This window comes from Alexandromys fortis, unplaced genomic scaffold (genome assembly GCF_014885135.2).
Source record: "Alexandromys fortis isolate MF-2015 unplaced genomic scaffold, M_Fortis_MF-2015_v1.1 scaffold_80, whole genome shotgun sequence".
Classification (NCBI taxonomy): Eukaryota; Metazoa; Chordata; class Mammalia; order Rodentia; family Cricetidae; genus Alexandromys; species Alexandromys fortis.
In genome coordinates, this window is record NW_026068174.1 from 5,750,279 (window position 1) to 5,764,018 (window position 13,740).

General features: G+C 38.0%; 1 protein-coding gene across 2 annotated transcripts in view; it reads right to left on the reverse strand.

Moving 5' to 3' along the window:
* Positions 1-13,740, reverse strand: part of Ssh2 (slingshot protein phosphatase 2) — a 257,711-nt gene that overhangs the window by 151,613 nt on the left and 92,358 nt on the right. For both annotated transcript variants that reach the window (XM_050128657.1, XM_050128656.1), the window contains one exon: positions 12,671-12,714. In XM_050128657.1, the coding sequence (XP_049984614.1) occupies positions 12,671-12,714 (44 nt within the window). The remainder of the gene's footprint in view (positions 1-12,670; positions 12,715-13,740) is intronic.

Sequence of the window (13,740 nt, forward strand, 5' to 3'; positions counted from 1 at the left end):
TTTTTTTTTTTTTTTTTTTTTTTTTTTGATTTTTGAGACAGGGTTTCTGTGTAGTTTTGGAGCCTGTCACAGAACTCACACTGTAAATGAGGTTGGCCTTGAATTCACAGAGATCTGCCTGCCTCTGCCTCCCAAGTTTTGGGATTAAAGGCGTGCACTACCACTGCCCAGTTCATCACATCACTCTTAAGCAAAACCAAGGAGTTTATGTTTATGTTCCTTAATCCTTGCTAGAAATTGGTCATTTTTTAAATAATCATTTTTTAAGCTGTTACATCAACTAACTGAGAAAAGGTATCTTTTACCAGATCCTATTCATCTACCTAAGTTGGAAGGCCAGCTGGACCATGGATCTTAAGTACAAAATACTTTGCAAAGGAGAGGAAGACTAATTAGCAAATATTCTATTTATTTTTAATTGTGAAATATTTCATACACATATCTGTATACAGTCAAATACTCAAGAGATACATTTTATTTAACATTTTACTATCTTAAAAAATAAAACATTTCCTGGGCGGTGGTGGTGCACACCTTTAATCCCAGCACTCGGGAGGCAGAGGCAGGCGGATCTCTGTGAGTTTGAAGTCAGCTTGGTCCACAAGAGCTAGTTCCAGGGCAAGCTCCAAAAGCTACAAAGAAATCCTGTCTTGAAAAACCAAAAAAAAAAAAAAAAAAAAAAAGAAGAAGAAGAAGAAACATTCAAAGGCTCTGAAAAACTTTACTGAACTCATTGAACCTCACTTTGTAAGTAATTATACTCTTGAATTTGGTGCTTATCTTTCTTTCCATATTTAATATTATATGTATGGAAATTTTAATGTAAAACTCATTAAGGAAATTATTGCTTATAAAGCATCTAAAGTTTTTATTTATTTATTTTATTTTTCTTTAGGTTGACATAAAATACATAGAGAAATACAAACAAACATTTTTCTTGCTTAAAAGCTTCTAATCCAGATGGGGCCAACAAGGTGGCTCACTGGGTAAAGGTGCCTGATGCCTATCTTATGATCTGATTTGATATCCTCATGTTTGAAGGAGAAAACTGACGACTGAAAATTGTCCTCTGATCTCCACAAGCATGCTGTGGCACTCACATGCCCTCCCAACATGCTACATTTACACAATAAAGAAATAAATATATTTTAAAAATCCCAAACTCCTTTGTAGTTCAGGGATGAATAAGTGGGTAGATACATAAACAATCCAATCAGCAAAATGTCAGTTGAAGAACCTAGAGGTTACATTTGGGTTTTTGCTACATAATTCATCTAATTTGCTTGCATGCTTTAAAATTTTCAAACAATATGCTAGAGAAGAGAACTGGAAATAAGGGATAGACACCTATAATCTCACTACTGGCCGAGGCAAGAAGATCACCATGAGTTCAAGCTACTCTGTGCTGCTGAGTGGGGCCCTCTCTCAAACCAAACAAACAAATAAAACACTTCTATTTCCTATTTTGTCTAAAAGTCTTAGTGAGAAAGGGTATTAGGTGGTTTCTTTCTTTCTTTATCTTTTTTTTTTCTTTTTTGAGATAGGGTTTCTCTGTGGGGCCCTGGCTGTCAAACTACCTTGCTCTGTAGACCAGGCTGGCTTCCATTCAAAGAGATCTGCCTGCCTCTGCCTCCTGAGTGTTGGGATTAAAGGTGACTGGCTCTGGCTTTGGCCTTATTGTCAGTTTGTATCACAGCTCTCAACTGCAATTAGAAAGATTAAGAAGGGATGATAAACAGTGAGATGGTGTCTAATCAGAGCTACTAGTAAGATCTTTTAATCAAATCAAAATAACATGACCCCCAATAACAGTGAGATAGGAACTATAAACCATTTGTACAATACTAATTTACTATTTTAAATATTTTAATATTTGTTTACTATTTATACCTTAAGTAGAAGCTAAAGGAGCATTTCTGTTTTAGTTGCATTTTAAAGGTACCACATTACTGGGAATTACATTATTAATTAATTGTTTATAAAATACTTTATCCTTAAGCAATATAATTTAATGGTAATTACATTTGCAATTGAATTTTTATAGGTAAAGTAACACATTTAGAGAAAACCAACGTGAATGCTGTTTAGTACCCAGGCTTTCAAAAAGTTGTTGCAGGGTATGACAGCATATACAGCTTCTTTATTCATTAACCAATAAAAGCAACACATACACAGAAGGACTTCCCACACCAATAGATTAAAGGAGCAAAGAAAAATGAGCCACATAAAGATGGAAAATACACAGAGAGTCTGAATTATGTATATTATTGTGTTTTCTTTGAAATTTTTGACTGTGAATGAGTTAAGTACAGAGAGACATTTTACTGTATGGGCTGTTAAGCTAAATTAACATATATATATTTTAAAGGTATCTTGACTTCAAAATTTTGGTCTAAGGATATGTTGCTTTGGAAAAGAGGCTCTGCTTTTGTTTCCACAGAGGATAGAAAGCTGTGGATTCCTTACCAGCTAATATGGTTTGGCAAACAAGAGCCCCTGAAGCAATGGCCCGGATGGTCCAACATCCATTACAGCTTCAGGACTGTTGGTTGATATGGACCTACCACACAAGATACCCCATGAAAGACCTGATTAACAGCACCCCCAATAAGCAGGAAGTATCCTAGAGGACTATGCCCAAATTCTCAATGATGTTTATAAATGTTTGTTTACACTTAAAGGAGGATATGCTATAGAGATGAATACTTTGCATTGGTATGGATCTTGGCCTATTGATACAAATTTAAGGTCAATTTTGTTATATGTATATTTATGCTCTTGATTAAGGTATTTTTGTGCAGCTCATTTAAAAATGTAATGCATAATTAAGAAATACAGGTTAATCGATAATCATTTATAACATTCAAGCTTGTAGTCATGTTAGTTAGGTTTTTTAGATGTACAGAGATATATTTCAGATGGATAGGTTTTCTTCAAACCCCTTCAAAGACCTAAGGAATATGGCATTTAAAATGTCTTAAGAACATAGAACTTTTCATGACAATGAGACACATCTGCTCCTGGCAGCACCAATCTACTTCAAGAGGGTGATGGATGTTGAAGAAGCTCCTTATGGAGTTTGTTAGCCATTTGAACAAGAAACTGCTTTTGCCTGGACTTCTTGATGGTATGATGTATAAACTGGACATGCAGGACCCTCAGAAAAATGACTGCTAAAGTTGCCCAAAAAAGGTGAGACAGACCCAGGTGGTGGTGGTACATGCCTTTAGTCTCAGCACTCAGGAGGTAGAAGCAGGTGGATCTCTGTGAGTTCAAGGCCAGCCTACAAGAGCTAGTTTCAGGACAGGCTTCAAACTTACAGAGTAAATCCTGTCTTGAAAAACCAACCAACCAACCAACCAACCAACCAACCAACCAACCAAATAAATGAATAGAAAGAAAGTGAGACAGTCCTTCAGGGTTCCTGCATCATGAAAGAGTCTGCCAGACATATTCTGCAGAACACAAAAGAAACTGACTGACAAACTGCTAATATAGGCATAACTGTCTTTGAAATTTCCTGCTTCATGGAAAAGTCTGCCAGAAACTATGAGCCTGTAGGCTGAAGATGGATACCACAATGTTACAGAACTTTGGGTGAATGTCCAGGCAGCAAGATGTCTCTGCCAATTCTAGAGTTTTGGAAGTTTCTTACAATGCACTTCCTATTAACTTAGGCAATATTATAGCCTTCTGGGGTCTTCGATGGAGTTGAAGAAAGATATTTATAATTTTTTTTGTTTTTTCGAGGCAGGGTTTCTCTGTAGCTTTGGTGCCTGTCCCGGAACTAGCTCTTGTAGACCAGGCTGGCCTCGAGCTCCCAGAGATCAGCCTGCCTCTGCCTCCCGAGTGCTGGGATTAAAGGTGTGCGCCACCACCGCCCAGCGATATTTATAATTATAAAAGACAGATTAGATATAAAATTTTAGCCTCACAAAGATAGGAAAGATAATATTTTCCTTAATTTGCCAAATGTAAATGGACTAAATATTGTAACTATAATTCTTGTTTGATAACTGTTGTTGTATGTAATCTATGTTAAAGTTAAAGCCTTCCTTTTTATTTGAACAGAAAAGGGGAAATGCTGTGGGAAGTCCTTCTGTATATGTGCTGCTTTTATTGGTTAATCAATAAAACTGTTTTGGTCTATGGAAAGGCAGAATAGAGTAAGGCAGGAATTTCAAGCCAAGAGAGGAGGAAAGAAGGTAGAGTCAGGGAGGCATCATGTAGCTGTGGAAGGAGAAAGACACCCGCAGGAGTCAGCTGGAACCTTGCCGGTAGGTCAAGCCCTGTTTTGAAGGTTCACTATATGAAATTCAAATTCTGTCTCCTAGATGTCCCTTTTTATTACTATAGGATTGCTTGTAAATTCTCTCATGTCTGTATAAAAATATAAGTAGCATTACTTATACATATATACATATAGATATAGATATGATTAATGTTTTAGTTGTCCGTCTAAAGCTGTCCTTCCTTTAGATTAAAACAGGGAGGAGGTTGTAGGCGGAGACTGCCACCCAGACCCAAATAATCACACAGAAACGATATTAATTAAAACACTGCTTGGCCAATCATTTAGATGTATTGCAAACTAGTTCTTTTTTTTTAAATATTTATTTATTTATTATGTATACAATATTCTGTCTGTGTGTATGCCTACAGGCCAGAAGAGGACACCAGACCCCATTACAGATGGTTGTGAGCCACCATGTGGTTGCTGGGAATTGAACTCAGGACCTTTGGAAGAGCAGGCAATGCTCTTAACCACTGAGCCATCTCTCCAGCCCCTTCAAACTAGTTCTTATATCTTAAATTAACCCATCTCTATTAATCTGTGCATCACCATTAAAGGCGTGCGCCACCACCGCCCGGCTGTGGCACACATCTTTTATCTCAGCACTTGTGAGGCAGAGGCAGGTGGATCTCTGTGATTTTGAGGTCAGCCTGATCTACAGAGTGAGTTCCAGGGCAGTCAGGGCTCCACAGAGAAACCATGTCTCAGAAAAATAAAACAAAACAAAACAAAAAAAAGAATTAAATAATACAAGGCAAATGATATGGCTTAGCAGGTAAAGTACTTGTTGCTCAATGCTGACAACCTGAGTTCCATCCCTGAAACCCACAAAAAGGTGAAAGGAAAAATGGAGTTCACAAAGTTGTCCTCTGACCTCTACATGTGCACCAGGGTATGTATTCACTTACACCTACATTATATACACAATAATAAAAATCTTAAGATTTATTTTTATTATAATTATTTGTGTGTGTGTGTGTGTGTGTGTGTGTGTGTGTGTGTATTTAAGTGAATGCCACATGTGGTTGCCTTACGAGGTCATAAGGAATCTGCTGGAGTTACAGGGGTTGCTTACTGGATGAGAATGTTGGGAACTGAACTTGTTGCTCTGGAACAGTGGTATGTACTCTTTAACTGCTAAGCCATTTCTCCAGTCCCCATAATCTTCTTTATAAATAAAGGAATGGCTGGCTTGGTGGCACATGCTTTTAATTCCAGCAGTAGGCAGAAGCAGGCAGAAATCTGTGAGTTCCAGGCCAACCTGGTCTACATAAAGTTTTTGAGCCGAGCAAGGGCTACATAGAGAGATCCAGTCTCAAAATAAATAATACATTACAAATAAAATTTAAAAAGGAATAATTCTAGTACCTATTGACTAAAATATTCTAAGAATAAGTACTTTGACTTTATGTCTCTCCTTATAAAAAGATTTTTATTATGTTGTTGAGGCAAGGTTCTCAAAGAAGCTTAAAATCTGTTTTTTCAAAGTCAGAAAATAGATGAGAAGCTACGAGATTTGTGTTCTAGGTGTCTAAATTAAAAATCTAATCAATAATCACGAGCAGGACAGAGACTGTCCTTGACCAACTCTAATATATGGCGACAGCACTGAAAGTGCTGTGGGAGGGAAGCGGGGAGGGTCTGTGAGAGGACGAGCTGAGGACTTGTGCACTGAGAGGCCAGAGCTGTTAGAAGCACAAGTAGGTTACAAACACCTCATGTTTCAAAGAGCTTCTAAATTTCCTGACTTTTGTTTGGTATGCCAACGGACAGCTGTTTTAGGGCTGGGTTAGGTAAATGGTAACAGGTCCCCTTTCTCTCTCTATATGTCTGATTAACTGGAGGAAATTCTCAGTGAGAATTTAACTCTAGAACAGTCTGGTAGTTATGTTTATCAATATGTTCCTCTGCCTCAGGACCATGGAATAGTAATAACAGATCAAATGCATGAATGTTTTTGTAATGAATATCCACAGTGAATGAGTCACAATCAGTTCTTTTAAACAAAGCTTCCCAAAAGGCATCCAATGGTTTGTCATTTTTGGTAATAATGATTAAAACAGATTTGACCTACTATCCAGAAATAAGTTTTCATTTCTAATTTAATCTAGATTAGTACTAAATTTAATGCTTTAGAATATGAAGTGTCACAGTTTGTTCTCTTGCTTTTCCTTAGTGAATGGTTTTAGCTCTGTTGAAATAAGAGGTTAACTTACAGCACAAAGTTACGGAAACTGGGATGCCAGTTTATAGAAACGGAAAATAATTCAGACACATAGTAAAAGTACCACCATCTTACATCTCCGACCTAATGTTGGATGCTTATTATTTATTAAAGTTTCCTGATTTACTTTAGCCCACAGAAATCCTATAAGGATAGGTGTGCAGAAGGCATTCTCACTTACAAACAAGGACATGGCTGAGGTTAGATAGAACTAAAATCTGGTCTTTTCATTGGCCTTTCGTTTACACTTTTGGGCACGCACACTTTCTGTGATGACTTTTTTGTATGTATAAAAAAACACTCGTAGGTTTGGAATCTATCTGAATAGATAGTGTACTGGCTAATTTTATGTCAACTTCACATATACTAGCCATCTGAGAGGCAGGAACTCCAACTGAGAAAATGCATCCACAAGATTGGGCTGTAGGCAAGACTGTACAGCATTTTTCTTAAGTAGTGATTGATGTGGGAGGGACCAGCCCATGTAAGTGCGGCCAGCCCATGTTGGTGGGGTCACCCCTAGGCTGGTGTTCCTGGGTTCCATGAGAAAGAAGGCTGAGCAAGATAGGGGGAGCAAACCAGTACATGACACCCATCTATGGCCTCTGCATCAGTTCCTGTTATCAGGTTTCACCCTGTTTGAGTTCCTGTCCTGACTTCCTTTAGTGATAGGCTATGGGAGTGTAAATCAAATAACCTTTTCTTCCTCAACTTGCTTTTTGTCATTTACTATTTTTGGTTATCAACTTGACTATTTTTGGAATGAACTACAATCCAGAAATGGAGGGCACATCTGTGAGCCATTTTCCTGCTTGGTTTGAAGTAGGTGAATCCTCTTCTAGTGCAGACCTGTGAAGTAGAAGACTCACACTTTTGATCCAGGTCTTGAGGTGAGAAGACACGTGCTTTTAACTCAAATCTTGAAGCGGACTCAAATCTTGAAGCGGGAAGACATAGCTTTAATTTGGGTCACTTCTGCTGGAAGTCTCTATAAGGACATAGAAGAAGGAGCTTTTGCTCCCTGAAGCTTGCCCTCGCCTTGCTAGCTCATTCATTCTATCACTGGCATTGGAGCCCACTTCTTTGGGATTACAGCACACACAGCAGACCAGCTGAGACACCCAGCCTTGTGGAACTGAGCAGCTACTAGATTCTTGGGGTTTCCATTCACAGCTAGTCATTGTTGGATTAGCCAGACTGCTGACTGATTGCTTTACTTCTAATAGAAGGTCTGTCAATCCACCCATCCACCCCGACATCCATCAATCTACCCATTATCTCTCCTGCTAGAAGCATGGTAAATATTTGGCTTCTCCATGAAAGGTTAACATTATCACTCTGTTTCCTAAAACCAAAAAGAGGTGGACAAAACATCTTAAGTACAGGAAGAAGTTCCTTGTACTAAATTTTTAACTTTTTTCCTAATGAGGAGATTATTTAAAAATTAAAAAATAAAAGATTAGGATTAAACTTTCAGCTCATATTTATAATAGGTTTTCCTTTGTCCTATTTGTGAAATAGTCCTTTACACTGTATGAATATATGTCGCTATAATTGGTTTAACAGACAAGTTGACTGGCCAATAGCTGAACAAGATAAGGTTAGGCAGAAGGCCCAAATTGAGAATGCTGGGAGGAAGAAGGGTGGAGTGGGGAGTCACCAGTAGATGCAGAGAGAAGTAAGATGGGCATGCTGTACTGAGAAAAGGTACCAAGCCACGTGGTAAAACATAGCCGGGCGGTGGTGGTGCATGCCACAGGGTACTTCTAACTTCCATGGGGTACCAGTCACACACCTGGTACACCTACATACATGCAGAAAAAAATTTAAACACATAAAATAAGTCTTAAAAATTAAAATAAAAATAAGTAGTTTGGAACTGTCCTTTATTCTACTAGCAAGGGAATTTACTATTTAGTTTCCTACTACAAACCACATTTAAGTCACCAGAATGAAATGAAAACACTCAAGGCTGGTTTGCTTTATGGTAACTGATAGAGAATGCCAGAGTGATCTTCAGTAGCCAAAGACACAAAACTTAACTTTTATAAGGAGCATTTAACTGTAAGGAACAAAGTTTCTTCACTTTAAGTTAGATAAAAACTTAAAAACAGACTGGCAAATACACTGACAATAAGAAATTAGACTGGCAAATTATTTTTAAATGGGACCACTAGGTTTTTCTTTAATTTCATATTTGTGCAAGTATCCTTTTCATGTAAAGTTGTTTGTGATCATATTAACAAATTAATTATTAATAACTTTAAAACAGGTCTTTATGGCTTTTCATGGCTTGACAGTTCAGTGCTATAAATACAATATTTAAGTTTTACTGTTTCATAATTATGTAATTCTTTTGAAAGAAAAATTACTCTCATGAATTCTAAGACAATATGTAAAGCTTGAGTAACCTCAAGTTAATACTCAGAGATAATTCGATCTTTAGATTGGATCTATGAGGAAATATTAAGGATGTTTTGGATTATTTTTAAAATTCTAATGAACAAATGTCCTTGTAGTATGATCGAGCATCCTTTGGGTATATGCCCACGAGTGCATATTTCTGGGTCTTGAGGTAGGTTGATTCTCAATTTTCTGAGAAATCTCCATACTGATTTCCAAAGTGCTGTACAAGTTTGCATTCCCACCAGCAATGGAGGAGTATTCCCTTATTCTATGTCCTCTCCAGCATAAGCTATCATTAGTGTTTTATTTTTAAGGATTTATTTATTTATTATGTATATAATGTTCCGCCTGCATGTATGTCTGCAGGCCAGAACAGGGCACTAGATCTCATTACAGATGGTTATGAGCCACCATGTGGTTGCTGGGAATTGAACTCAGGATCTTTGGAAGAGCAGCCTGTGCTCTTAACCGCTGAGCCATCTCTCCAGCCCTCATTAGTGTTTTTAATCTTGGCCATTCTGACTGGTATAAGATGGTATCTCAGAGTCGTTTTGATTTGCATTTCCCTAATAAGGATGTTGAACATTTCCTTAAGTGTCTTTCAATCATTTTAGATTCCTCTGTTGAGAGTTCTCTGTTTGGATCTGTACCCTATTTTCAATTATGTTCAAAGCAGCATTATTTATCATAGCCAAAACCTGGAAACAACCTAGATGCCCCTCAATGAAGAATAGATGAAGAAAATGTGGTACGTTTATAGAATGGAGTACTTCTCAGTGGTAAAAACAATGACATCTTTTTTTTAAAAAAATATTTATTTATTTATTTATTATATATACAATATTCTGTCTGTGTGTATGCCTGAAGGCCAGAAGAGGGCGTCAGACCCCATTACAGATGGTTGTGAGCCACCATGTGGTTGCTGGTAATTGAACTCAGGATCTTTGGAAGAGCAGGCAATGCTCTTAACCTCTGAGCCATCATCTCTCCAGCCCAACAATGACATCTTGAAATTTGCATGCAAATAAATGAAACTAGGAAAAAACCATCCTGAGTGAGGTAACCCGGACCCAGAAAGATGAGCATGGTATGTATTCACTATAAGTGGATACTAGCTGGAAAGCAAAGGATAACTAACCTATAGTACACAACCCCAGAGAAGCTAAGTAACAAGGAGAACCCTCAGAGAAACATATACAGATCCCCCTGGGAAAGGGAAATAGACAAGATCTCCTGAGAAAATTGGGAGCATGGGGTTGAGGGAAGAAGGGAGGATGGAAGTGAAGGAGGAGAGAGGAGAACTTGAGGGAATAGGATGGTTGAGATGGGGGAAGGAAAGAGATAGAGAGCAAGGAAAGAGATGTCTTGATTGAGGGGGCCATTATGGGACTAGCAAGAAACCTGGCACTATAGAAATTCCCAGGAATCCACAAGGATGATCCCAGCTAAGACCCTAAGCAATAGAGGAGAAGGTGCCTGAACTGGCCTTGCCCTGTTGTCAGATTGATGACTACCTTAAATGCCACCATAGAACTTTCATCCAGCAACTGATGGAAGCAGAGGCAGAGATCCACAGCGGAGCACTGGGCTGAGCTCCCAAAGCCCAGTCAAAGAGTGGGAGGTATGAGAATATGAGCAAAGAGGTCAAGATCATGATGGGGACACCTACTAAAACAACTTACCTGAGCTAATGGAAGCCCGCCAACTCCGGTGTGACAGAGAGGGAACCAGCATAGGACCAAATTAGGCCCTGTGAATGTGGGTGACAGTTGTATGACTGGGGCAGATTTGTCCCTACTGCTTGTTCTGGCTTTTTGGAACCCATTCTCTTTGGAGGGATACTTGATCAGCCTAGCTATAGTGGGGAGGCCTTGGTCCTGCCTCAAAGCAATGTGCTAGACTTTGTTGACTCCCCATGGGCAGCCTTACCCTGGGGGTGGGTGGGAGGGGAGTGGAGAGAACAGGGGGAGGGGAGGGAGTGGATACTGGGATTGTTATGTGAAATGAGAAAAGACAGTTCTTTTAAAAAATTAATTAATTAAAAACTTTAAAATAAATAAATAAAATTCTAATGAGAGTAAGATTTACAATGCTTCTGGTAAAATGTCTACTGAGTTTTATGCAAAATGAGATTTTACTGCCAAATCTTTCCTAAGAAAGTGAGAAATTAAGCTCCAAGCCAACATTTATATGATAGTCACGAAGGAAAATGTTGCCAATAACATCAGTTACTGAAGAAAAAGAACTACATTTTCCTTTTAAGTTATGGTATGCTAGCAGTAATAAATACCTTACAGTTTTTATTTTTCCGTTTTTTATTTTAGCATACACTAATTGTACAAGACAATTGGTTGCATTATTATAGTTCATACATGTAAATAACTTTCTTTGATCATATTTCATTTGTCCCTGTCCCACACTCCTATTTGTTCCCTTCCTCTTCTCAAACACTCTTCCTTCTACTTTAATTAGTTCTATTTTTAAAATCCAGATTCCACACATATAGAACATGAGATAGTCTTTTTGCATCAAGCTTATTTGACTTAACATGAAGATTTCTAGTTCATGCATTTTGTTCTATAAGTGACATAATTTTATTCTTTATGGCTGAATAAAGCTCACTTTAGCGGGTTAGCGTCTTTATAATAAGCATGTTTATTGTTTATTGTATCCATTGTATATGTCACACAGAACGGCTCATCATTTGATTGACTGTAGAGGACGTAAACACGTAAATGGCTAGAACTTTGCTGAACAGAGGTTCCCTATGTGGCACAGGCTAGCATCAGACCAGCTATTTAGCCAAGTATGACCCTGAACTTCTGATTATTCCACCTTTACTTCCTAAATGCTTCAACTGTTGATGCAGACTTATGCAGTGCCAGGGAATCAAACCCAGGATTTTGAGCATGCTAGGCAAGCACTCTATCAGCTGAGCTACATCTCCAGTGCCCAAACTGGCCTTCCATACCATTGAAAAACAATCAACCATTTGAAATCTTCCTGAGTTAGTAACTGGATTCTTAAAGCAGTTCCATTTATTCATTTTAAAAATAGCATTTATCTAGTTTTAAAAAGTAATTTTTTTAAATTTAAAAATTTTTAATTGTGTATGGGTTTTGTCTACATGTATGTCTGTGCATCATGTGAGTGTGCACAGTGTGCTTAGAGGCCAGAATGGGAGTTGGATTCCTTGGGACTGGATAGATAGTTGTGAGCCATAATGTGGGTTCTGTGAATTGAACCTGGATCCTCTGCAAGAGTAGTCAATGCTCTTAACCACCAAGTCTTCTCTCATGCCCATATCTAGATTTTTTAAAAATTATTTGTTGGTGTTTGGGTATGTGCATGTGAACCACATATGTGTAGGTGCCCACAGAGGATAGTAAAAGGCCTTAGATGCCCTGGTAGTTGTGAGCTGCCCCATGGGTGGTAGAAATTGAACTTGGGTCCTCTGGAAGAACAACAAGCACTCTTAACTGCTGAGTCATCTCTCCAGCCCTGTTTGCTTTTGAGACAGAGACTGGCTAAGTAGCCTAGGCTGGACTCATACCCATTATCTTGTTTCAGACTCTTGAGTACTGAGATTTATAGGTAGGAGTCACTACACAAAACAGCAGTTCATTTTTTTAAGTATCATTGGAGCATCTTGTAAAACCAGGACAAACTAATTCAGCAAGACTCATGAAGATTTAGAAAAAAGCAATAACTACATAAATGACATACAATGAAATAAACAAACATACCTTCTGGGCTGCGACCGGCATTCCTCCTCCCCACTGTCGGCCTCCTGTATAAACAGAAATTACAAAAAATTAAAATGGTCTCATAACTAATGACATTTAACTAATTTTTAAATGCAGAGATAATGTTATTCATGTTGATCTGCATCTAAATTAATTTTCTTCACAAAAGATGATTTGTACTAAATAGACTATCTGGTAACATTAAAATTTATTTTGGGAAGAAGTATCAGTAACAGTTTATAAACAAATTTTACTGAAAACAAAGTGCTACTCATTAAAATAATTACCTCTGAACACAAACCAAGTATGTTCTGTATTGTTATGTTACTTTAAAAGAAGCACTCATCATATTACCACCAATAAACATTATAAAAATGACCTAATGATTTTGATCCACAAAGAACGATCTAAACAATGAGCAAACCTTCCAAGTACTTATGGAAAACCGTCAGTGCCATCAACACAATGGCTACTCAATTACTGAGCACTTACAATGTTCTAGGCACTATGTATGACACATTAAATATATTATCTTTTTGTTGTTGTTGTTGTTTTGATTTGGTTTTAATTTTTGAGACAGGGTTTATTTGTGTAGCCTTGGCTGTCCTTGAACTCACTCTTAGACCAGGCTGGCCTTGAACTCACAGAGATCTGCCTGCCTCTTCCTCCTGAGTTGCTGGGATTAAGGTGTGTACCACCATACCTAGCCTTACTGACTTCTTAACTAGGATGGAGAACACTAAGGAATCAAAGCCTTCTATAAAAGAGATAAAGCAGTGCTGACTCACATATGAACTCACAGAGTGTGTGGCAGCATGCGCAGGGCCTGCTGGGATCTACACCAGATGGGATCCTAGAGCTGAACAGAGAAGCAGACATATGACTCCATCCCTAACCCAGAAACTATCTTCAATTGATAGCCACTTGGAAATAAAAAAAATTAATTTTCTCTAAGAGAGTCTCTCTGGGAAAGCAAACCACTCTTACTGGTAGTAGACCCCAACAATAAATGATCAACACAAAACAAACCCAACTGCATCTTTCTCTGTCTTGTAATGTTAAATCAGGGC